The following is a 27,218-nucleotide window of genomic DNA, read 5'->3' as shown; positions in this document are numbered from 1 at the left end:
CACATTCTCAATGTTAGTTTATATCTTTTGGAAGTGCACGTGTACGTTTAAAATTATAGTATAGCCGTGTCTATCTGATACACAAGATTTTGCATAGCTCTGATACATTTTTAAGTCATTGTTCATTGGAGAACGATACAGTTGTGGTATTAGCATCTAAACGGCTTCCGTTTATTATGTTACCAGGGATGTTACTAAAACCATAAGAATTATGTAGAAATATCACCCTGACGCTGTGCTTATTTTCACGACCCTTTGCAGGCCCGTAGCCAGCCCAAAAATTTAGTGGGGGCCGGTAGAAGTTAGGGGGGGGCCGGACCCAATCATACTTCATCACCATATTATAGTTCATTTGTAAGTCTACTGTAAAACTTTTAGGAGGCCAGCCAAAGTTTAGGGGGGGCGGCCCCCCTAGCCCCCCCCGTGGATACGGGCCTGACCCTTTGTTCAATCAACTAGTTCTGGTAAAACCGTCGCAGTGTTATTTCAGTGTTTAACCAGTAGCACCTGGCCTGTGTTATGCGTAACACACTAATCCTTAACCTGTGTGAAAATTGAGTTCTTTTAACAACATCAAGTTTGCTTTTCAAGTAAACAGGATGCAACTATATCAAATGAAACTCTAGTGTTAGGAAAAAGTGAATATCTTTATTCAATAATTAAAAATTACATTCAGGAAAAGACACCATCCATTAATGCCAAAATCATTTCAAAGATATTCCGTCATAAGGATACATTTCCAACAATTTCCGTATTACGTCTTTGAACGAGTTTTGTAGCACACTTATTGAGTAACTTGAGATGGTTGGTCTGAGCTGCAAGTAAAAGATTGATAATTATTAATTCGATAATCAAAATTAATTCATCTTAATGCCTTTACTTTTGGGTGAAAGCAACGTGACGTACGTAACATGTTGACTTCCTTTTCTGACTTTCTTTGAGTGAAGGGACCTTCATAATGAAGATATCGCTTTACATCTTTTTTTATTGGACAGATAGGAAATGCAGCTTTAAGGTGGTATAAAATACACATCAATCAATTACCAAAAACAAATTGCATAAATGTGCAAAACGTCGTGACGTACGCACAATGAAATGGACACGGAAGTTAGACATCGAGAAGAAAACGATAAATTCAGCTCTGCTGTTGCATGTGTATGCTCGAAGAAAATAGTGTGTATAGGTGACTACTGCTATGCTATTTCTGCATTGTAACCGGAGTTTTCGATGCATCGGTATCTTAGCAAAAAAAAAATCATAACTAGCGTGACGTACGCACATATTTCGTGACGTACGTAACAGCGTGCACTTTGAATAGAAGAAAAAATTGTGGAGTAGAGACTCAAAATTGAAAGGCTCGAAGAGAGATCAATTAGAAAGCCACAGAACAAATATAAGTTACTGATATTTGTTGGTGATAACGCACAGTCGTTTGGAAGTAGCAGACATAGCGAAATTCAACATAGTATGAAAAATATAAAAATGTGCATACAAATGTAAAGTGTGCATTTTAATTAGTAATGTTCAAGTCCTTCACGTACTCGTGGGCAAAAGTGTAGCGATCTCGTTTCTCACGGGGTTTTGGAAGAACTTTCTGGATGCAATTTCGTTCCACAGAATCAAAGTCATCTACACGTGCATGACAAAAGAATATGTCTTTTCCCTGATCACTTTCACGCATGTATTTCACTCGGTGCATTCCATCACTTTCGACAGCAGTTATGTGTCCCACATGTTTTATGTCTCGCTCCGACTACATACACCACTGCAACATAACTTCCGATTTTGATGTCAACATTTTGGGAGGGAAGCAATTTGTCCCTGACACTTTGCGAAATATTCTTCTCAGGTTCATCCCGATTTGAATATTTATCACTTCCACTGGTGCTGTAAATTGCAATGTGCAATTGGTACTAGTGTTTCAAGATCGGCACTTGTGTTTCATATATCACAGCAACAAACATTTTAGCAGGAACAATGTATCTTGCGGACTTGATTGTTTTTAGTTGCTGTAAGTTCACGTCCATAAAGTGTATAAACGAAGGGAAAGATGTAGTTGGCTATGTCTTGATGCAATATAAAAAGGTATTCAATTTGCTGGGTATTTTTGAGAGCGACGGAATGGAAATCACTAGCGTTTTTCATTATTATTTTACCTTGAAGAACATGGAACCAAACTTCTCTTTTCATCTTTGCTCCAACTCCATCATGTGCCCATCTTCCATTAAACCTTTCGTAGAAGTTCCACTCTGTTGGTACAATTTCATTTAGTAGCTTTAGTACGGATTTCCGGTTCTTAAAATGTTGGTTCGCTCTGTCTGTCCACAGGTGTATTTTTTAATGGGCACTTCCAGCAAAATTTTAAATCATTGAAGACGGCTACTTGGAAAGTACCATGGGTTTTCGTGTCAGATATTACTCCGTAACTTCGCTCTCCATTGTTGAAGTATGCTACTGTGATGTAAATAGTGACAGTAGGATCAGCTGCTCTTGACCAGTGGGCGGCCATAACTTCGTTTTGATGCTTAATTGCGTAATTTTCTGCAAAGTCTGTCTTCAAAACCACTTCATCTATATGGAGCCCTATTTTCATTTCTTCTTTGTAGATGCTCAGCTCCTGGTTTTGTCTTCTTATGTTGTATATGTGACACCGATACACTACTAACTGTTTCTCCATTTCTGTCACATATTGAAAGTCAAAATGAACAATTTCTAGGGTGCCTCTCTTCCACTGATAAACTTCAACCAATCCCTCACGATCTTCCAGTTCACACAACAACAGACCTTGGATGTATGTTTTACATTCGTACATGTCATGCACTTATTCTTCATACATATCTCACTCTCTGTATCGCATACACTTCCCTCAACAAGCACGTTCTTTGTCATTGGTAGCGGTTCCATTTCACTTTGGCGCCAATCATTTTTTGAATGTTCTCACAGTATGGACAAGCAAGACAAGTGATTCTACTTAGATACGGTAATACATTCTTTGGGGTGAAGGTTTAGGAAACTAGTTTAACTCATAGCTATATTTTTGCAAATTCGGTAATGAAGAGCTGATGTGTCTCGCTGATGTAAAACATCATGAGTCTCTTTTGCATCTTTCCTTTTTCCCATCATTGCTGTACATGAAAACGGCATCCTTTTCCCAGGGAGCATTCGGAATATATTGTCACTCTTGTAGAAATTAATTACGGTTGCTTTTGCGTTGCTTCTTAGTACGATACTTTTACATTGTTATGTTTTCTTTTGTGCATGCCAAACTGCTCCACTATTTTTAACCACTCTGAGTATTCTTCTAGGACTACTGGGGAGGGGTTTTCTCACTCTTTGCACTGCTTTTGCTAACGATGCAGCATTCTGATAGCCCATACTCGATCCAGATAGGACAGAGTCTTCTCGGTTCCTTTCGCTGCGGACTTCTGCATGCGTATTTTTGTTTGCCGACGCACTTTTTGCCTTCGATGCTGACATTGTCTTTCGGTACTGCTGCATTCTATGCTTTTCTTTCTCACGATTTGCTGCTTTTTCTTCTTCACTTAACTTCTCTAGCGTTTTCCGTTGTGGACTTCTGGGGCTAACTGGTGCCATATTTATATATGGAAGTTGCAGAAAAGAAATGACAATGGTGCACTTTAACACACACCATAACTGAAATCAACGCTAAGACAATCCTGTCTCTAATGAACACGCAGCAGTCGATGCAGTGCTGCCATTTGTACTAACAATACTACTCGATTCAGGAACAATCAATATATATTGTTTCCACTGCAAAAGAAGGCTAGTATCAGGCAAGACTAGACATTATTTGCCGTGACGTACGTAACAAATACCATTATGTTACGTACGTCACGCATTCAGTTCGTTGGTCACGCACTTTATTGGCTAACTAGATGTCACAAACGTTTGCGGTAAATTCCTACTGTTAGAAGGTATGATCTATTTGAATAATTTAACGAATGAAAATTGTCCACGCGCTTTTCATTGTACAGGATAAACTTAACCCCCTTTTCCGTGACGTACGTAACATAACACCACGGGTCTTCTCGATTTCACTGCTACTAGCGATGCGTACCCACATAGAGCTGAAAATTTCTGTTTTGGCCTGGAAGATAACGTTCCATACACGACATTTCTATGAAGAATGGTGAAAGTATTGCACAGATGCTCAGTGGAACAATAACTAAACTATGCACTTCCCTTTCATTTCACAACATCACATTAATACACTTTCTGTTACAAAGAAGCTGATTACTTTACAATAGACAACAATTTCATAACAAATTCTGCAAACCATATAACTACACTTCATTCTCTTTCTATTGATGTATAGCATGTTATGGTGGAAGCATTATGGTTTTTTCCCTTCAATGTTCTGAATTGTTTGCTTTTACCCTTTTTTGTCTGGCAATTTTTAAAATAACTAGTAAACATATAACATACACGAAAGCTTTGATGGGGCTTCTAAGATATCCCATAAGACAGAGCGAGCCAGAATTTTCGTCGCGACATACGAAATGAGACAGATCTTGTTTTAATAGAAATCCAACACGATAATGACAAGATTTCTTCAAAACGACACAACTATTTCACGACACATTTGATGGAGTTAATAGTCTTAACGATTTTATAAAACTTTAGAGAGCTTAGTTACTGTAAATCGGAACTGATAGGTGTAGAATTTTCTAGTTGAACAATCTATTTTGATATCCATAAACATGCAGCAAATCAGATTATGCATTTATAATTAGATAAATGAATCTCAACTGCACCACAACTAATTTCCTCAGATTCTCATATTATTCTGTTTCATGATTTAGGTCAGATGCCATATCGTGTTTTCGACCCCTTTAGAAAACGTCAGCCATATGTATGTTGTAATATTCAGGAAGTTTTGTATTTGCAATTATAGATGAAAAATAACATACCCAGTTCTGTATGTTGTTAGTGAGATCACACTAGTTCTTTGTTATAAGAAAGTTTCATCCTATAATAAATTATTTTTTAATTATGCCAGTGTTATTACTTAAGGTAAGCTTCAGATAAGCATCCAAATTGTAGAAATGGCATCTTGCCAGCAGTTGGATTCAGGATAAGGCAGATATGTATGACTGCTGAATTTTTCTAGAAGGCACTTACGGCAGGTCTGACAGGAAAAAATAAAATCAGTTATCTTTCTTTTGTAAAACAAAAATCTAAATAGGTATATTTTTTTGATCCCTTGTATTAAGTAATTTTATTAACATCATCTTATGATATAATTTTAAAAGTTTCAAGTATAATTTTATTTCCCATATATCTGTATTTACTTAGTTAAGCTTACGTATATCTATATTATTATAGTCTTCCAGTGATTTACTTGAAAACATATTTGAACATATATTTCTTGAACCTTTCTAAATCATTAAAAAAACTAATTAGCTTAAATATTCACAATTCTTAATGGTATGTATTCTCTATGTGATCTTTTGATAATTCAATGTTTAATGTAAGATTCAATCCCATACAAGTTTTTTTTTGGGAAAGTGGTTTTACTTACATACAAACAATGTAAGAAACAACCAATTTCACCCTTGTATGCAAGTAATAATTTTACAGTATAAAACATAAACATAGAACATAATAATGAAGGTACTGTTTTGTTGCAAAAGTATCCTGGCCATCTAATTTGAATGCTGTATTCTGGCAAATGAACGTAGAAAATTCTAATACGTTGGAAGATCTCAAATGACCACATCAACGTTACATTTGACTCGAACAATTGGTTAGAATGCAATGGCTTTCAAAGTGAGGTAGGTTACAACATTTTTCTGATCAAGGTCGTACACACACTTCTGCTATGCTAATCACATTGAACTAAAGAATTGGGAATATACACTTGGATTTCAGAATCTGTGTTTCGATACTTCACATGGTTCTTAAAGTCAAGTCCTGAACAATGATGATTTGGTGTGTATATCTGTTCTTACAGTGAAGAACCGAATCTACAAAGAAGAAACGACATGTCTGCTTTAGCAATAGGTAAAGGAGAAAACCAGCAAAGTATTCAGTAAAATAACAACTTTATTCGTACAAGTGAATTGGAAGAGGTATTGTTCTTCATCTATCCCAATCGTAGTATGGATATAGCGAGTACTTAGGGATAATTTTACCAAACCAATAGCTCAGAAAATGCAATGTTATATATGTATTTATATATATATATAGGATGTTCCAAAACGCCCGATTAACCTTCCCAGAAATTTTGTATCCAAATAGGCACGGACATCTAATCCCCAACGAGGTGGCGCACCATCTTCTTCGAAAATTAAGTCCGAAACGTCCTGCATCTGTGGCACAACAAATAACGGCAACACACCAAGATGGGTGTTGACTGTGGTTGTCTTTTCACTGAAAAAAGTCATATGATCTTATTGTGCATAAGACCTCGCCACACGTCCAGGTTAGGGCTATGTCTGACGGTCTCGAACACAGTGTCGTGATTCTCGCCTCCCCCCTTGCCCCCGATTCTAGCATTGTGTCTTTTGACAACACCATTCGAGTGAAATGTTGTTTCATATGGAAAAAGAACAAGTTTCAGATAGCCAACATCTTCCTCACTCTCAGTCAGCATGCAACAGCAAAGTCATAATGAACGTTGTAATCCGTTGGTTGTAGGGACCTCACGACCTAATGTGTACACAATGAAAAGAAGATGTTTATGTAGGACCTGGGGCACTGATGTCTTAGGAACCTGCAACTCTCGTGAGGCTCTACGGACTGATTCTTGGGACTTCTCATGAAGGCGTCCCTCATTGTCTGAAGTGTCTGTGCACTAGGTCCAGGTCTTCCTGTTCTAGGGAGTTCACTGACACTGCCTGTTTCCTTAAAGTTCGCATATATCATCTTGATGCTTGTGACATGTGGTGGCTGTCTATGGTATGCCGTCTGGAATTGTCTCTGGACTGTTTTTGGTGACTGTGTCTCATGATACTAGAGAACACATTGGGCTTTCCCCTAGTTCGAGTATATATTTCTTCACATAGTGTCCGATTCCGCTGTTGTGATGTCACTGAGCCCAGTAAAAAAAATAACAGTAAATATGTACGTACACAGAAACTTAAATATGTTACATGCAATTCAAGATAAAAATGTATTTATCATGTGTCATATTTTATGAATTATGAATGTTTGTAATCAGGGAAAGAATTTTGGGACACCCAGTATATAATATAAATCATATTACAATATAAGATTATATAAGATAGATATAAGATTTAAAATTTAAACTATATATTACCTCTTCAAGAAAGAATGCAAGTATTGGTGACTCTATTCTGTTGCGGAATGTAGCTGGTCCGCCTTCCATTAAAAGGAAAGTGTTCAAGTGAGTATATCCATTAAAATGTATCAGCTAAAGAAAGGAAAATTATAAAATACACATTAGGAATTATAAAGAACATTAATGGCTTGGTTTAGGTTTATAGAACACATTACTGATATACATTAAGATACGTAGACTGAAAATTCGTGGTAAGGGCCAAAAATGGAAAGGTTCGGTTTAAAGTGAAGATGTGGCCTATTTGTTTAACGCTGCTCAGTGAGCAACGGGCTATCTAATATTCATTGTGGAAGTAGTTTAAATAATCACAAGAAGAATGTGAGTGGCTATATGTCCCACCAGTTCTGAAGTAACATCTGGGCTTTTTACTCAACATTTTCATTTTGGCCCTTAGCAAGGATTTTATAGTCAATCTACATATATTAAAAACATATGCGAATTTTAGGTCTTGTGTAATTGACGTGGATTATTTCAAATAGTTGAGAAATTGCCTTAATAAGATATTCAGTCATTTTAAAAATTGGCCCACCAACTAATATTTGTGAGTTTTTCAAATTATGTGAATGTATGTATTTCTTATACTGTACGTTAGAGACCTGCACGGGCCGGGCTTGGGCGGGCAGATTCTGTTATTCTTTTGGGCCGAGTCGGGCTTGGGCGGGCCGACACTGATTTCTCTTCAGGTCGGGCCGGGCTGGGAAAGATTAATTGCAATTCTTTAATAATTATTGACTTTCGTTAAACGATAAGTGGAATAAAGCCAAACGTTGAAGAAGTGTGCCCGTGAAAAATGTTACAAAGAATGCAATAGCTATTTATAGTGTGTTGCTTAGCGGCTCCACTTTCACTATAGAGTATTGCAGGTATCGCGCGGTAAATTGAGCTCTGACCTTGACCTTCACTGAACCCAAAATATGACAAAAAGGAGTGGGAAAGTTTTGCGTGTCGCTAAACAATATTGCCATCTTCACTTTATGCTAAAAATCAATTAAGTTAGATTTTTGTTACAGGAAATTGAGTTTTTGTTCTTTCAATGACAGGCAAAGTTCTAGGAAGCAATGGTACCATTCGAGAGGCAAGCGTCAGGTTGTGAACCAGAGTTTAGAAAATGTTTCTGAGGGTTAGGTCAAGTTTAATACTAAATTTTGAGAAAGATTGGGGCTCAAGTTAAATTTTTTAACAATTTATCGGGCCGGTGTTGGGCCAAAAACTTTTAAAACTTATCGGATCCGTGCCGGGCTTGGGATAAAAATTTTAAAAAAACTTATCGGGCCGGACCGGCCTCGGGCCGAAAATCTCCAAAATTTTCGGGCCCAGGTTGGGCCGGGTCTAGGTACATTCGGGCTGGATGAGCTCGGGCCGAAAAATTCGGCCCGTGCAGGTCTCTACTGTACGTGTATGTATAATTCACATTCGAAACTGAAACATTAGGTTTTACATCAAAAGAAAATATCATTATGATCCACTCTGTTTGTCTATGATTGATCGTTATTGTATATGTACAAAATTAAAATGTAAAAAGAAAAAAGGAAGTGTAAACTAAGTATCATAAACATATTTTACGCTGAGCGGTTCTATGTATTACAAAATTAATACAAACATTATTTTAAAAGTAGTTAACAAGAAATCAAGAAAAAATTATAAGTCGTCAACTATCGTTGAGTTTATTTTTCTAGTCGCATCCTTAACCTAGATTTTTGGGGATTTTTTATCCTGGTCACACTGTAATTCTTATGGATAGCAACACTGAAAATTCTTTTGATATGTATTTTCTAGTGTACAATAACGTAAGCTTATTATTGTGATAAGTCACATTTCATTATCTCTTTTCACTTACGAAAAGCGGACAAAAGAAAATTGGTTAGATTTGTATCATCTTTAGTATTCTGCCCTTAACTTTTTAAACTAAATTTATTCCGGAGGATTATACATACATACCGCAAATTCAAACAGCACTGATGTCATGTATATCTTCTGAAATTTTACTGAATCATACAAATGGGGACATCCGCTAACTAAGAATCCCTCATTCAGAACTGGACCCAACAATTCGACAGTGGTGTTTATAGTTACCCCATCATCAAACGATGAACCGTAATAATTCTCAACAATGGGTGTTGAGGTCCTTACAATGTCTTCAATCCTCACGATATAACCATTCTTTGTAGTTATGTTACAAGTGTATCCGTTGGGAATGCTATAACGAAATAAGAAACCATCTTGTATAACCAACTTTCTCATTAGCCTATGTTATAAATACACATAGTATTTTCGTATAGTATTTGAAGAGAGGCAAACTAAAAATTTGGAAGCAATGGGAGTAATAAAGAGGAAAATAAACATAGTACTCGAGTATAAACAAGGAAAAGAGGGTAGGAAAAATAGTTGGGGATTCACGGTTGTTAAGACTACATGGAAGACGGATCTTTGAAACAAGTTGTGATTGACGTTCGACTGTAAAACCAAATTCTTCATTCAGACCTTCTGCATTGGTCAGAGAACTCCTTCATGGCTAAGCGGTTAACGTACGCGCCTTTGACATGGGACACCTGGGTTCGATTCCGGGCGGTAGCTCATGTCGTTCGTATTTCACGTTAATCAGTAGGTCCCGTCTCATATAGCATCGCTACTGAAAGTTACGTTAAATTCAAACTCAACTGTGTTGGTCAGTGTCTTCTCCACAAGCACTTGGCTCTTTTGTTTGCTGGCATTTTGGAATTACTGCTAGTCCAAAATGACTTCCTTCCGATTTTACTTAAAGATAGCTGCATAACCTAATGTTTGTGTGTTGATATCCTTCTAAGGTCCTAGATAACCTGAGCAGCTGACCAACATCATTCCTCCTAAGACTGGCAGCAAGGTTGTATACTGATATCCAGAGTGCAAGTCCAATCAAGAGGAAAAAAATAGCTTTTGGATTTGTTTGCTGCGTATTTTATTAGAAAATAACGACAAGGATTCCTAGCTGCTGCTTATAGGTTTTGCCTCCATGTTGACTAACACATGCCAAGCCTAGATGCTAGAATGGACATCATACGAAAAGTTGGAGCAATCAGAAAAGACGATGAGGTTGACAAGGGGAATTTTATACCAAGATAGCACTAAAGGAATTTCTGTACAATGATAGCGATTTAACAATTTTTTGGTTATTTCTATATACTTTGGCAGGCGGAAAGTATGTGTTGCGTACTTTACATACAACAAAAGACAAATTCTGACCAAAATATATATTATATAATAAATAATAACTGTGCAGTTTCGGCAAAGTATCTTTGTCTTCATCAGACACATTATCCTTCGGGAAGATATTTTGGCGAAACTGTAATGAGACCATTTATTAGATAATATACACCGTATGCTTTGATCAGACTGTGTTTTATTATATACAAAAAGTTCCAAAGCCAGAATGAGTTATATATATATATATATATATATATATATATATATATATATATATATATATATATATATATATATATATATATATATATAACTCATGGTTTACATCCAAATAGTCTTCATCCTCCTGCAATACAATGTCCAGATTTGTGTAAGGAAAGCAGTTCTTCCTTCAGGATGACTTATAAAAATATATGTTTACTTCATGACAATACAAGTATCATTTATTCATGGGCTGGTTTAAAGTTTAACGTCCAATCTTAGCATTTCTGTTACTAGAGATGAACATGTTCTATAATATGAGATCAGAACAAAATTGGGAGTATACGCTGTGTTTTCAAGAATAAGGACAAGACGCTCATACAACGTTAGTTTCTTGGGATTATTTTTCTGGTGGTATATAACAAGACTATTCATGGCTTTGGATTGATTGTTTTAACAAAAGAGACACTGACCAAAGCTTAAAACCCACTTTATTTTAAGCTTTGGTCAGTGTCTCTTTTGGTAAATAATATGCCTATCTAGACAAGCAGGGATTTACGAGGACTTACAAACGAAAAAAAATTAGTTAAGCCATTTTTCTCTTGTGTAGTTCATAGTCATCGAATTAACACTACATTACTGCCTCGTGTGTTCAGCTGTATGCTCTGGAAGATAAGTATCATTGAGCATAATACACAATAGATGAAAGTCACCAATCCTTTCATCTGTTCATCTATATATTAAAATGCTAGAAAAGTTTATATATAGGTGTACGTTTATATGTTTGTGGCCAGTCCTTTCGACAGTGAGTTCTCGGGAACCATAGGCTCAAGAATGACACCGTTTTCACTGAATGTTACAAATTTCGTGTAGATTGTTTAGTTCTAATTGAATATTAAAAAAACATAGCCGTTATTTCTTTATTACATTTCTTAGGGGTACAATGGAAGTGTTAAAGACTTAAATAAATAAAGCATTATATCCTACGAATTATACATTTCATCACCACATATGTGTATACAGGAGTTGTATATCTCTCAGGCGTTTGTTTCATGGCCAAATAATAATGAAAAACTAAGGATAACCATTTCTCCAGTCTAAAATGAATCTTCATTATTTGGAGTGTTTTGTCCGATGAACATCACATATCACTCATATTACAATGAATGATGTGTGTAATGTATTTGCTTATTACATACTGCATGCAAGAAGAAAGAAAACACTCATCATATATGAATTAGAAACTCCGGCCGGCTCAAATCTAGCAAACTGTGCGAGATATTGAAAAAATCTCCCCTTTATGATATCCTTTGCCGATTTTTATCAAGATTCCCTTCACTTGTGTCTGTAGAGGAACATTTGCCTCTGTTGTGAGGAATGACAAGGAGATTCATGTTCATATGTGAATGATTCGCTGTGTAGAGAGTTCAGGTTTAGCTTGTTCTTAAAAAAGCTAATTTGGTTCTAGGTGATAAATTACATGAAAATTGCACGCCAAATAAACCTCTTCAAGTGCTAGGCAATTTATACAGCCCAGTGCTGGGTCACCATATAGAATGGCAGTACTAGAATGAAATATTTACGATGAAACTAACTTAGGAAGTGCAAGACATTAATAGAAATATATCTTATGAGAACACGGTAGTTCTTTAAAAATTGTGGCTAATTAAGGTTGTTTAATTTATTTAACATTTTGATTTCTCAGTCACTTGTTTTACCTACTTTACACTTTTAAAAAGAAATCAGGAAAACTATCTCATAACATCCCGATATACTCCAAAGAGAAAAGAAGATTATGTGCACATATTAATCAATCGGATGAAGAAATCAAGATGATGCTGGTAGTATTAACATACCTTGTTGTTCAACACCATTTTCTATAGCTATCACTACGCGCCTTTGGCGTGGGAGACCCGGGTTCGATTCCCGGCGGGAGCTCATGTGGTTCGGATTCCACGTTAATCAGTAGGTCCACGTCTCATATGGCCTCGCTGCTGAAAGGGACGCTAAACTAAAATCAATTCAACTCAACTCTATAGCTATCAAGTTACTACACTTCTATAGTGTTTAATTTCCTTTACTCACAATATTTATAATACCCAAAAACTTATTATTTTCCTTTATACTTACTCATATATGTGCTCATGATCAAGAAGAGTTATGTTTTTATATTCAGTATATATAAGATATTCATGTAATTTATTGAGAAAGAAATCTATATATGCCTCTGCTCTTCTCACCAATTTTGCATCAATAACCCGCTGTTCCACTTCGTGCTCTGAAACAATATTCCATAGTAAACACACACTTTAGATTAGCATTTAAGATCTACACTAATTTACTAAGGGATTATTTACAATAATTTATTGCCATTTATATCCAATTATTGTTACCATTTAACGAAAAATCTTTATATATATAAAGATAGATAGATAGATAATTATATATATATATATATATATATATATATATATATATATATATATATATATATATATATATATATATATATATAGATATAGATATAGATATAGATAGATAGATAGATAGATAGATAGATAGGTAAATAGATAGATAGATAGGTAGGGTGCTTCAAAACCACACCGATAACGTTTAGGAGGTGATTCCTGACAGCAAGGGAAGACAAAATATATAGACCAACCTGGGTGCACAAATGCTTCCTTTCGGAGTTATAGGCTACCGAAAACATGGAAAAATCAAATAGCTCCAAAACTATGGGACCTACTGTAGTCGGGTCAAGACTTCACTAAGGAATTAATATATACGCTACCCAAAAATCCATGTTTCAAAATTCTAAGGTACTCAAGAAGCATTTTTTATAGGGGGAGTTTGGCTAAGGGCATATAACTTGAAGTACTCCACCAACTACATCTATAAAAATTGTTGCGGAAGTACCGCAGGATTCTGAAGCACGAATATTTGGATAGGGCACATACGAATTCCTAAATGAGGTCCTAGGCTGCCGAAAACATGAAAAAATGAACTTTAAAGGTCCATAGCTCAAAAATTATGGGTCCTACCGTAGTCGGGTCAAAACTTTACTTAGGAACTAATATGTGCTCTATCAAAAATATATGTTTCAGAATCCTAAGGTACCACGCAACAATTTTTGTACAGGCAGTTTATTTAGGGGCATATAATCTGACATACTCATTAACTACCTCTATAAAAATGGTTGCGGAAGTACTGCAGGATTCTGAAGCAAGTATTTCTGGGTAGACCACATATTAGTTCCTTAGTAAACTTTTGACCCGACTACGGTTGGTCCCATAGTTTTGGAGCCGTGGACCTTTAAACTTCATTTTTGCACGTTTTCGGCAGCCTATAACTCCGAAAGGAAGCATTTTTGCACCCAGGTTGGTATATACTTTTTGTCTTATCTTGGTATCAGGAATCAACTCCCAAACGGGATATACCAACCTGGGTGCAACACCCTGTATATATATATTTATATATAGAGAGAGGGTTCGGAACAACAGGCGGACAAACTTCAATTTTGTATAAATCATCTTTTTTTTTTTTTTAAAAAAAAAAAATAGTACTCGTATGTCTACGCTTTGAAAAATTAATTATTAAATTATGTTTCCTAACGTTAGCAACGTCTATTATATCTGTGAAATATTAAATTTTTTATTGTATTATTCAAGTATCAAAAACTTTTCTATAAGTATGTACAGGAACTCAAAGACCTATAAACATGGTTTATTGTTAAAATATAGAAACTTTCAAATGCATAAACAACTCCAAAATAGTCTACAAGGATGTGTGACGTCCTAGTTGTTTATGTGTTATAAGCCAGAGAAAGTATTTCTCAAATACATATAAATACTTCTCAAAATTTCCAGTCAGAGAGAGAAAGAAGACGGGAAGGACTACTGACTTAAGTCGATATCAACGAGAAATGAGAATTTGCTTAGTACGAAGACAAGCGTGTAAGTTAACTTTTATCAAGTTGAATTGGTCTTGTTGAGAATATTTACAAATATTCTCATGGAGGTCTCCTGATAGGCCTACCAAAGACCAGATCCTTCAGATGTTAGTAATTTTATAAAGTTGCTTCTTTATTAGTCTTTTGTAACAGCAGACATTCTTTTAGTGCACTAAATTACTAAATTACTAAATTACTTATTTGCTTAATTACTTGCTTATCTACTTAATCAAGGTTTATATTGAATATGTCTGCAACAGTTGTAATGAATTGTTTTGTTAAGCAGTCCCTTTTTGAGCAAATAAATCATCAATTTTAATTTCATTTGTAGACATTTGAAACCTCAATTAACATTCAATATGTAAATCATAACCAATATACTACCAAATAAGATTGAATTCTATTAGTTAAATCTATAGACACATTATTAAATAATCAAAACATAACTCTCAAGATCTTAATTGAATAATCGATACACAATTTCCACTCGATGGCATGGCACTATCATGAGAGTCGCGTTGCACAAAAGGTTTCTACTGCATGGTTTTGGTGAAGACTGACACGCCACAGAGCAAAGATGGTATCCTGCAGCAAAGATAACGTTGTGTCCAGAAGAAAATTGTTTAAATTGTAGAACAAATATAGTGCAAGTATCAGCGGCGCAAATCTATCTTCAACATTGGAGGGCACGTGTAAGACTATTTTTTTATTTTTTTATTTTTATTTTTATTTTTATTTTTATTTTTATTTTTATTTTTATTTTATTTTATTTTTTTTGCGATGTTCAAAATATTTATGAAGTTGAAAAACAATGCTGTGGAGAGTCAGGGAGACAGAGTTGCATTCAACATTGGAAGGCGGGCAGATTTGAGGCTTATTCTGGGGGAACATCAATTTCATGTCAGTTTCCTTTGTATCAATCAGACGCAAATAATCTTTTTCCTCTATAAGCATATTTCAAATCGGATCATTGCGGGGGTGTCAGTCCCCCAGTTCCAACATTAGAGGGGACATATCCCCCTTTATCCCCTGGGATTTGCGCCAGTGGCAAGTATAGCTGTGTTCGAAGACAGTCCAGGTCAAGGCTCAGATCATCAACCATCCATCAGGCATCTTCATCGAGCCAGGTAACTAAATAGTAAATAAATTTTGTAAGAAATTATGTCATGTTATGGTATTATATCCACATTTTTCGAGTTTTATTTAACATACTTCTTATAATATTGATACTTTTGACTACAGAATTCGACCACGTGCTCAAACATATTCTTCTCTTGTACTTCGCTAGACTAAATAATGTTATGTGTGTGATTTAAAAATGGAAGGAATCTCCCTTACCCCAGGCAATCCTTCTCAATCAAGAAATGAGACTAGTGTGTCAAGTAATATTTTACAGTTTCGAATAAATTGAACGGTGAAAAAAAAAAAGGTGAAAAGTCAGATTTTTTTTAAAAAAAACTTTCCAATTTCCTGCTTTATTGTAAGCATTTCTTTTCTTTTTCTTCCCTTTCGGATAAAGGAAATTCGAAACATCTGGAGTAATTTTCACATCACAAATAAAAGCCGAAAAATTGTTTTCTATCAGGAATTACTTTTATTCTACTTTCCGCGGAATTACAATACTACACATAACAGATTGTACAAAGGCATGCCAGTATAAGGACATATAGGTTTGGATAAAGAGTTTCTTCGACATTGGATATACCCTACTGTTTTTTTAATTAAGAATGCTCTTGACATCATACTAAACTGTGTTCAACAGGTTAAGAGTATGCTTTAGGAATATCTATTTGGAAACAGAGAGATATAACATGCTCAATAAAGTAAACGTTTGTGAACACAAAGCAAAATATAGCCTACCAAAAGAAAATGGTTCTTTGCTTCTAAGAATGAACCCAATTTTTGTCTTTTATTCTTCCAGAGTTCCAGGCTTTCTCACAGCCTTAAAATCACTAGTGTCAAGCTTGGAGACGAGTTACTGAACATGGCGTTCGCTTGCTACGTGCTAATATTTACAACAGAAATAGAATACTCTTGAAGGCTTGTGTATAGCCTAAGCCCCTGCATTTCAGTTGGAACTGGAATTGTCACAAAGTGGAACATGTACCCATTGTCTACCATACCAATGTGATTCTTATTAAAATAAGTGCAAGGGCCTATATTCGACTTTTCTGCACCAGAAGTAAAGCAAACAAACCTAACTTTAACTAATCTGGAATCAGGAATCTTAAATATTTTTTCCCCTCAGACACAAGTAATTGTCATGTTAAAGAAAATACTTCCGCAATTTCTTATTACTAAAAAAATAAGAAAAAAAGAAAAAACAGGTGACTATCGATTTTCGCAAAGTTATTCAATTCTGATTCATCATTGAATCATTAAAATCATTGCAGTGAGCGAGCTATACTAAATCCTACTTGAAAGGCACGTTCAAGAGGGAGCTGAACCCCCTTAGAATATATATGCGTCCCCCTATAATATCTATACACATTCATTGAACGATTTGCTTTTTTTCTGTTTAATTATTTCGGAAAAAAAGGGTCTTATAAGCAAAGATTTTTTAAAAAGAAAATTAGTTTCCTTAATTAACAAACCGCATTTTCATATAAAGTCGAAGTTAAATTAGAATTTGGAGATTAGATACAGTCACACACTAACGCTATACAATGTTAGTTGGAGAAATATGACAATATGTTGGTTATTGCAATCGATCAGACAATAACAAGTCGCGAGTTCTGTTGCGACAGATTCCTGTTGTTCTATTGCAATTTAGAACTAAGTGGGTTAGCCAACCACAGCAAATATTGGTTTAATACACAGTGACATATCCAACGGCCTAGAATCCCCTCTTGCAGTGTTGGGAGCAACGGGGGAAGGCATGGAGGTGTAATGTGAGGGTTTTCCACATTTTTTTCTTTTTTAAAGCGAGTTTTCTGTGCTTTGAACTTTAATGCATTCCGGCATTCGCCTGGTGGGATTAAAGAAATTCTTTGGAAAAATTTTAGTTAGAATGGCCTTGCCGGACCAAATCTGGCAGTTTTTTTTAGGTGCCTCTTATTTTTTTGTCCCTCTTGTATAAAAGTCTGAATTCAACACTGCTTGAATCTGGCTGAATATCCCTTATTATTGACGAGAAAAATAAAATGAAGCAATGCTTCAGATCAGACTTTCTTAATACAAAATAATTTTTACACATACAATGTTTGCGCCTTCTGTGCTCTGACTTTTTCATAAACTTTCATTTTATATTCGCTGATAAGCTTTTACGTTATTTTCTGAAATGTATTTAATACTTTATTTCGTGCCAGGATGAACCTACCGTTGATATGCAATGTATTGTACGACGACCAAAAGAATGAAAAAAAAAAAAAAAACTCTTCAAAAGATGCCACGTAACCGGTGGAGAAACAGAGGCGGAAATAGAAAGTAAAAAGTGGGGCACAGCCAGAACCTAGACAGACTAGGATAGGTATATCATGAGTCTACTATAAACTTTCAAAAATATATAAATAATAATTTAAATTATTTTTGTCATTCAAAAAATTGGGGGCCTATGCTCTCCGGCCATGGGCTAGATCCACTACTGTAGAGGAATCAAAGCCCTGCATTTCATGCCGAAAACAAGAGAGAGAGAGAGAGAGAGATGGAGAAATAAAACACGTGAATACCGTAGCGAACGTTGGAAGACACGTTGCTAACCGTGTTGTTGGAACCCCATGTTCGTGAAATAAACCATGCAAATCCAAACTACTTAGTAAGGAGATAGACTTTCTTCACGGGTTTTGAGATCTTGAGCCCTATTACATACAAAATGCTAACTTGTTTAGTTGCATTAAAGTAAATCCTAAGAAGAAATCGCGTAAAAAAAATATTCACGAAACGTTAGTGCATAACACATAGCAAAAGTAAGTGGGATAACATCAAAATTTACAAAAGTGAATTTCTAAGTGTTCATGAAGTACATAATTCAAAAGAAAAACAAGAATAAATGCTACTGTTTTTCAAGTTGTAAATTGAACTATAACGTCCAGAGCTAATACCAGAGGCAAGCATAAGAAAAGGCCAAACAGAACAGATGCAAACCGACTTCCGTCTATCGGAGATCACGTAAACAGTATCCGAAAGTACCCCCCACTACAGTGGATCAGACAATTAGGGGAAAAGCTTTCTTTTCAGTGTGATTTATCAATTTCTCGATTATACGAAAAATTTTATATATACTGCTCCACAAAACTTAAGCAACTGGAAGAAAGTGGCAGAAAATAAAACGACACGATCACTGCACCAAGTATAATGAACAAACAGACGGTCCAGATGCACAATGCAACACAAGTGAAGACGAACAACACAGTTAGGATGCACAAAGAGACCAAAAAGTTCAGCACAACGATGCCTCAACAGGTGAAGCTGGATTGTGCGAGGGCATAGGCAGTCACTATGCCGTGTGACCACCACGAACAGCTATACAGGCACGACATCTGACCTCCATGCTGCAAATCAGAGTGTTGATCAAGTCTTCCGGCAGATGGCGCCACTCCTCGAGGAGAGCTGTTTGCAGGTCAGGGAGAGTGCGTGCTGGTGGACTGCGCTGTGCTATTCGTTGCCCAAGAGCATCCCACACATGCTCGATGGGATTCAAGCCCGGCGAATATGCAGGCCATGCAAAGTCTTCGCTCTTCAAATACTCGGACACAAGATGTGCACGGTGTGGGCGAGCATTGTCATCCATGAACAGGAAGTCTGGCCCAAATGCTCCGCGGAAATTGCGCACATGTGTATTGAGAATTTCATCCCGGTACCGTTGTGCTGTCAAAGTGCCATGTTGCACAATATGGAAGTCCGTTTCCCATCTACCATAATTCCACCCCACACCATAATGGAACCACCGCCATAGGACGACTGTTCAGCAATGAAGTTTGGATGATAGCGTGTTCCTGGCTCTCTCCACATTAAAGTCCGACCAGAATGTGACGACAGGCTGAATCTCGACTCATCGGAGAACATGACACGCGCCCACTGGTGTTCCCCCCATGCAACATGTTCCTGACACCATGTGTAACGTGCACGTTTGTGCTCCAGTTTCAATGGCACACACAGCACAGGCCTTCTTGCAAACAGTCCTGCTCTATTGAGCCGCCAGCGAACAGTTTTACGACTCACGCGTTGTCCTGTAGCCTGAAACATTTCTTTGGCCAGTTGAGAGCATGAAGCTTGACGGTTACGTTTGGCAGAAATTGTGAGAAATCGGTCCTCGACGGCCAACGTCTTTTTCGGACGACCTCCTCCATGACGTCTACTGACTTCACTTCCATTTTGGAAGCGACTCCACAGCCTCGACACAACACTTTTGTTCACGTTGAATTCCTGCGCCACTTCCACTTGTGATCGGCCCAATTCCAACCGCCCAGTTATTCGCCCGCGGTCAAAGTCACTCAAATGTCGTCTACCAGCCATTGCAAGACCAGCCACACAAGAAACACTAACTCAATGCTTGGAGCCTCGGACACTACTGGGCTGTGGTGTACACCTCATGGCATAAGTTGTTCACAGCGCTTGCAACGGTGCTGCTTATGCGATAGAGTGGATACTCGCCTTGCCTGTGTCTCTGTGTATGTTCATGCCAGTAACCAGTGTTGAATGGGCCCCACACGTCACTTATACCACGTTCTCTCGGGTTGCCTAAGTTTTGTGGAGCAGTGTATAACAGAGGTGGAAAATAACATTCGTAATCCATTCAGTTAAGATGCCTATTGATGACTTTTTTTTTTTTTTTTTTTGCAATGAATTTAGTATAGATTTTTAATTGACAAAGTCGGGCACTTTTAAATTATGTGATATATCAAAGGTTAAAATTGATGCTTTAAGATCAGCGGGGACAGAAGATGACGTAAGGGCTATCAAAAATGATCTGAAACTTCACCAAGGATGAGCTGAACCCATGTTGCTAATCTGATGCATTTGATAATTCATATTCTACTGCAATATATCATTTATTTATTTATTTATTTATTTATTTATTTATTTATTTACTTATTTATCTATTTGTGTACTAGTATATTAAAATACGCGTGGTTAAGTAGTGGGTTGTATGAATCGTTGTTTGATTCATATCTAGTTGAAACAGTGAAACACAAATACTCGTACAACAAGCGGGGTGACCCCGTAGCGTAACCACTAACGTTTTCGCCTTTAATGCGAGCAGTCCCGCGTTCGATTTTTGGTAGGAACACTCGGTCGAGGGGATGTAACAGCTTTTACAGGTTAGTCGTCTTTCGTGAATTTCTTTTACTGGGCTTTCCTCATTCACACTAGGCAAATGCTGGGATAGTACGTAACACAGGGGACATAGGCCATTTCCTTCTTTCTCCACTTCCTGGAATAGTGTGTTCTTCGAGGGTTGTTATCCCTTAATAAATAAATAAATAAATAAGACAAAGGGAACACAATCGATGAACTTAGGAATTCTCGGCATGCAAAGCTGTGGAACGAAATCAATATTGCTCAGCTTGATCACCAAATATAGTGATCTTTGTTCCTTATACGATTAGCTACTTTGCCATTAAAGTTGGTTCAGATCCGACAAACAGTGAAATAGAAATGCGTTGTCATGAAGACAGAAGTGTTAGGGATCTGCAGCTTCAAGGTTCTTTGTGTTCGAAATATAGAGTGGTGCTAAGTATTTTTCCACGCTTTTGCACATCTCTAGATCTGAAAATATGCACTTTTCCCCATATGCCTTCGTTTTTTCTTTCTTCTACGTGAGGAATGGACTTTTGTAATCCGAGCCAGGTGCACAATCAGAAATTTTTGTTGGGAGTGGTCTACTAGTATCACAAGACTATGTGTATGCAGTATTGAACGAAAATGAAATGAAATGAAATCTTTGAGTTTTACGTGCCGCGGTTACGCCAGCTAGGCTAAACGAAACGGTGATGATGAGAAATGAACGAGATGGTGGAATGAACCAAGTGGGAGGATAAGGGAGAACGCCGAGGAAACCCACTCACACGGTGTTTGTCTACCACAAAGTTCACATGGCGCGAGCTGGGATCGAACCAGGAACCCCATGAACTAAAGGTGAACGCTCTACCACTGAGCCACCGCGGTAGTATTGAACGAGTGTTTTTCTGCACTCGAAAAGAAGATAAATAATTGTATAATACTTCCACTTATATTTTTAGAAAAAAAAAATATAGAATTAGGTCTTTTACTGAGAGAACGAGTACAGACGAAGTATAAGATCACATTTTCATCAATGATTTCACTGTTAAATAAGTATAATTTTATTGGTATAGTGTACAAATATATATTTTGAGTTACAAATTTTGGGGGGTTCGGAGCCCGTAGACCCCTCGTGGCAGCGCTTCTTATCCAAGCCCATTAATTTTCATGTGAAGATATTAATTAAGAGATATAAAACTAATTATTTATACGTATGTGTATATCTTTTGTAATAGTCTCATGAAATAGGTAGTTAAGTATTAACTTACCATCAGTTACATTAGAACGTGCGTACACTAAAATCACAGTTGAAACAAACACGAATAATTTCAACATTGCGAATGTTTTGAAAGTAAATACTAATTATATCTTAAGATCTGTTAGTTTAATACCGGTATCATTTTATGCTTTCTGTTTATATACTAAGCATATACACAAAGATAATTAAAAGCTATGCGCAAATCTTTGACAGATAATTATCATATCCATTGACGCAAGTAATTAAGGCGTAAGTTATTCCGTTGATTAAGACATCAAATGAAAAACTCAATCTTACGGTTTTATCTCTCTTAAGATTTTGACGCCATTACAAGACACAAATACTTGTTTTTGTGATTATCCTCAATGAATATATTTCTCATTAACAGTTTACTTGATTTTAGTACTAAAAAGTTCATTTACCCTTATGTTATATTTTCCTAATTATGATGTATTAATAATTTAAAATAATGTATCAAACAAGAAAGGAAATACCATTAGATAATTTATTATTATTGATTTAGTTATCTTGCAATCTATGGGAGGTCATTTGCTAGAAAGTGAGAAGCTAGTGAGTACAGTAATTTCCTTATCTCTTCAATAATAACTGTACTTCTTACTATTGTCAGTTACTTATATTGCGTGCTCCACATAAGAAGTAGTTTTCTTTTTCTTTCTTTTCTTTTTCTTTTTTTTAGAAAGACAATACTTCATTAAATCGGTCATATTATACATATTTATAATCAACTATATTCCCCCATTTAAGTATGAACTACAACGCCAGGCATACACCGAGGGAAAAACGTGTGTGGCGTACGTTAAAACATAGATTACGTGTAAATCCTGTAGTTTTTGGACTTAACGTACAACAAACGTATATCTAAAAAAAAAAAAATAGTATATTTTATACGTACATTTTGTATAAGTGTTGAGAATACACGTACTTTCAGTACGAACGAAAGAACTGTATATAGGTGGTCAGGATCTCACATACAGATGGACGTATGTAAAATACAGCTGACGTATGTAACATACGTGTAAGTATGTAATATACGGAAGTGTGTTAGATGCCGTACACCCTGCAACGGCATGATGTAATATCTAGGTGGGAAAAGTATATAAGCTATAGATAATGTTAGTTCCGTACTGATTTCCGTAGTAAACATAAGGATTCCGTATATCTGTACACTATATTGCTGTCCGGATAGCGGATTTTTTTTGTGTACGTTCACCCCCATTGGGTCTTAATGTATTTATGCCCTTAGTGATAGAGCACCTTCCCTTAGTCCGAGCGGTCCTTGCTTTGTTTCCTGGCCAAATAAGTTTGTGGTGGAATAATATCATGTCCGTTAGTTTTTCCGGGTGCTCCAATTTCCTCCCACATTAATATCCCACAGATTATGCTATCATCATTCACTTGTCTTAATCAGCCGTGTCCCTTAGCCTGAAGGGGATAATTGTGGATCGTTAAACTGAATGATTCCATAACCTTTCATCGCATTTATACTATGGTAAAAATAAAGAGAGAGATAGATGTTCATCAGCAAACGCGGCTGTGTCTTACTTGCGTATTGACTTCACTTTCTACATAATGCTCGCGAGAGGAGTAATGTTGTGTTTTTTTCTTGCTTCTTTGCTGTCGTATGTTGTCTTCGCAACTAGGTGTGAAGTTAGTATTTTCTACTGAATTTCAGATGTTATTTCGTTAATTTTTGTTCAGATATTTAGTACATTACTGGAATATATCCTGAGATGGGAATATATTTCATTAAAAAAAAATAATATGAAAAAGTCTCATTAGACAAGTTTCCGCACCAGCCTAAAGTTATTGTCCGTGTTTTTTTTTTTTTTTTAATCCTTAAATGGTTTCCCTAGTACGGTTATTTCAGTTGCATTTGCCAACCAGAATTTCCTTACTGAACTTCTTTGAATGCTCTTATTTCACCATTTTCTTTATTGTCTTGTAAACGGAACTTTTGGAAGAACAGCTTTTCAAATGAAATGATAATAAAATGATTTTTTTTTTTTTAGTTTAACGTCCAACGATTATGTCTGTTAGGCTAACGGAGACGATGATTAAGCAAATGAATAATGATGGAAGAATTGGTTAAGAAAAGAGAATGAGGGAAGAAAAAGGAATATCCTGAGAAAACCCACGGATACGGTGTTGTCCACCACAAACTTGCTTGGTCGGGGATCGAACCAGCGACCCCACACACTAGAGGTAAGCACTCTACCAGTGAGCCGCCATGCCTTCCCTGAATGACTTATCAGTTGACTGTTTACTATACTCTATTTTATTCAAATGTACAGTTCATTCTAAGTCGAATAGAATATGTTACAACTTCCAATTCACAGTTCTTGTCTATTTCAGTGTTTAGGATAGCTATAGCTATACCTATTGACTTTGTGGCGAAGAAACACTATATGCATGGGATTTCTCGGAGTTCTCTCGATTCTTCCCATCTTCTTTATTTCACCAATTCATTCATTCTCATCATTGCATCCTACTTTATCATACACAGCATAGGCGTGCGACTTAAATCTATTTTATTTGAAATTTGAACCCGTCCAGCTACGAATTCAAAGTTTTGTTCTTCAAGAACATATATATTAAATGGGTACGTTAGGTCTTCATTTTCAATTCGTTCGTCTGCTAAAATATCAATCCAGAGTGGTAAAATGTGCATCAAGAGTTCCGCTGCTGCACGGAGTGTGTCATGCGATGGGGTGTGTTTCAAGTACATATTTTAATTGAGATGTTACTGTTTCCAGTTGCGTAAAAGACCAGTCGTTGCCTTTGACATTTTTCCCAAGGTTAAATAAAGCAGCAGAACGTTTTTCCATTATATAAATTCCCATTTTATATTTAAATCCTTAGTGTTGTACAGGACATGAGATTTCCGTTTTCTAATTCGAGACGACATAATAAACACAACTATTCCTGTATGGTTTTCAAGACGACAAATTTCTCTCGTCTCGTAGAGAACATCAGTGCATCTAAATTATTGATCTCAAACACTGTTTTAGTGTTAGTGTCTCGTGAAGAACACTAATGCACTAAATATTAGACCTCAAACATTGGTTAAGCGTTATGTGATTCATATTTAAAAAGAAAACTATAAATTGCTGAAGAATGAAGAAAATGTATCAACGTTTAAAGATACACAAGTCACAAATATACAGGGTGTTTCAAAACAACACCGATAACGTTTAGGAGGTGATTCCTGACACCAAGATAAGACAAAAAGTATAGACCAACCTAGGTGCACAAATGCTTCCTTTCGGAGTTGTAGGCTGCCGAAAACACGAAAAAATGAACTTTAACGGTCCATAGTTCCAAAACTATGTGACCCACGGTAGTCGGGTCAAGACTTCACGTAGGAACTAGTATGTGTCCTGTCCAAATATCCAAATTTCAGAATCCTGTGGTACTTTCGTAACGATTTTTATATAGGTAGTTGGTTTATATAGGTAGTCAAATTATGTCTGTAGCCAAACTCCCTCTATGGACTTTTAGAGTTCATTTTTTCATGTATTCGGCAGCCTATAGCTCCGAAAGGAAGCATTTGTGCACCCAGGTTGGTCTATACTTTTTGTCTTACCTTGGTAGCTTGGTAGCTTTTGTCTTGTCTTATATATATATAATTTAAGTGTTATATCACCCAACCTTTGTGAACCTCTCGTGGCGTGGAAGGATTCTGGTAGCTTATAGTCGAAATAAAGGATGAAATCAATGCATAACTACTGTACATGCATTTACAAAACAAGACGAGAAAAATTTCGAGGAGAAAAAAGAAAACGTTTTCGATAATTAAGACGAGATAAGCTTTTCGAGAATTGAGACGAGATAAGTTTTCCGCGAGTAGAGACGGGATAAACTTTCGGAGAATTGAGACTAGAAAAGCTTGACTAGAATTGAGACAAGAAAAGTTTGATTAGAATTAAGACGAGATAAGCTTGACTAGAATTGAGAAGAGAAAAGCTTTCCGATAATTGAGACGAGATAAGCTTTATAAGAATTGAGACGAAATAAAGTTTTTGAGAATTGAGACGAGGTAAGCTTTCCTAGAATTGAGACGAAATAAACTTTCCGAGAATTGAGACGAGAAAAGCTTTCCGAGAACCAAAACGAGACATAATTATTCTAGAATAGAAAGGAGTTGGCAAAAAGTTACGAAACGAGACGGGAAAACCTTATTTCTCGTCTTATTTCGTAGACAACACTATAAGACCGACCGCTAATTGACAGCACGACAGCATATCTAAGCCAAAGGACAGTACACCCAGGCAACTGTAAACAATGGAATCAAGTCTCGTGTGGCAAATTCAAGCTAAAGTAGGCGTAGTGTAGAGGATGTCCCTCCACCCCATGGAGTTTTAAAATTTTGTGATTCTGTTCTGACAATGAACAATGCTATGTGTGAGAGAAAAGACTGGAAACGTTGGTTGATGCTGTGAGAGTGCATCTAATGCATTACAGCACTAGCAATGGAGGGTATACGAGAAACAAGTTATCAGGTGAATTAAGGACTAAAATACCAGAATTTATCCACTTAAGCGGAGTAATAAGGAACTCCATGCTACAAAATAAAATTAGTTCAGTAAGGTTTAACAGATGTTTGTTTTTCCCTTGCTGTCGATCAGAAACTTCGTTAATAAAGGAGAGGAGAGGGCAGTTATTTTCTTCCCTTTACTATTTAATCACATGATGACTACGTAGAGATTAAAAGGAAATATGATAGTTTATTTGATTTGGATTTACTTTTCTATTCAGGGCATTAAATAATTGTAAACCCGTAAGAGTATATATATATATATATATATATATATATATATATATATATATATATATAAATTGGATAAAGAAGTAAATAATAGCAATTAACGAAACTTCATCATGATCCACATAAACAATAATGTATTTTAAACTATGAAGGGCTCATCACATGGCACGAACAAGCTTACAACAAACTTTTATATCTCCACTTTAATTAAGTGCAATGCGTCGATTTTTATCTCCAGCATCGAATGCATTTACCACATCCTCTACAGCAATATTCATTACAACTTTTCTTTCTACTG

General features: G+C 36.2%; 1 protein-coding gene across 1 annotated transcript; it reads right to left on the bottom strand.

Annotated features, from left to right (window-relative positions):
• Positions 1 to 687: 687 nt before the first annotated feature.
• Positions 688 to 22,211, bottom strand: LOC145678966 (uncharacterized). Its single transcript, XM_081749570.1, has 5 exons — positions 22,145 to 22,211; positions 12,836 to 12,983; positions 9,263 to 9,521; positions 7,283 to 7,396; positions 688 to 815 (listed from the first exon to the last, which is right to left on the bottom strand). The coding sequence occupies exons 1-5, from the start codon at positions 22,209 to 22,211 to the stop codon at positions 705 to 707; spliced, it is 699 nt and encodes a 232-aa protein (XP_081605696.1). The 3' UTR covers positions 688 to 704.
• Positions 22,212 to 27,218: the final 5,007 nt, after the last annotated feature.

Source organism: Thermobia domestica, chromosome 2 (assembly GCF_964235325.1).
Source record: "Thermobia domestica chromosome 2, izTheDome1.hap1.1, whole genome shotgun sequence".
Taxonomy (NCBI): Eukaryota; Metazoa; Arthropoda; class Insecta; order Zygentoma; family Lepismatidae; genus Thermobia; species Thermobia domestica.
Note: the sequence above shows the minus strand (reverse complement) of the source record. Positions and strands in the feature narration are given on the sequence as shown.

Coding starts and splice junctions, on each gene's coding strand:
- LOC145678966 (XM_081749570.1), bottom strand. CDS start 22,211: ATGTTGAAATTATTCGTGTTTGTTTCAACTGTGATTTTAGTGTACGCA. Junction 12,984..22,144: donor ACGTTCTAATGTAACTGATG/GTAAGTTAATAC, acceptor ATATTGTTTCAG/AGCACGAAGTGGAACAGCGG. Junction 816..7,282: donor TTGCATTCTTTCTTGAAGAG/GTAATATATAGT, acceptor TTTTACTTGCAG/CTCAGACCAACCATCTCAAG.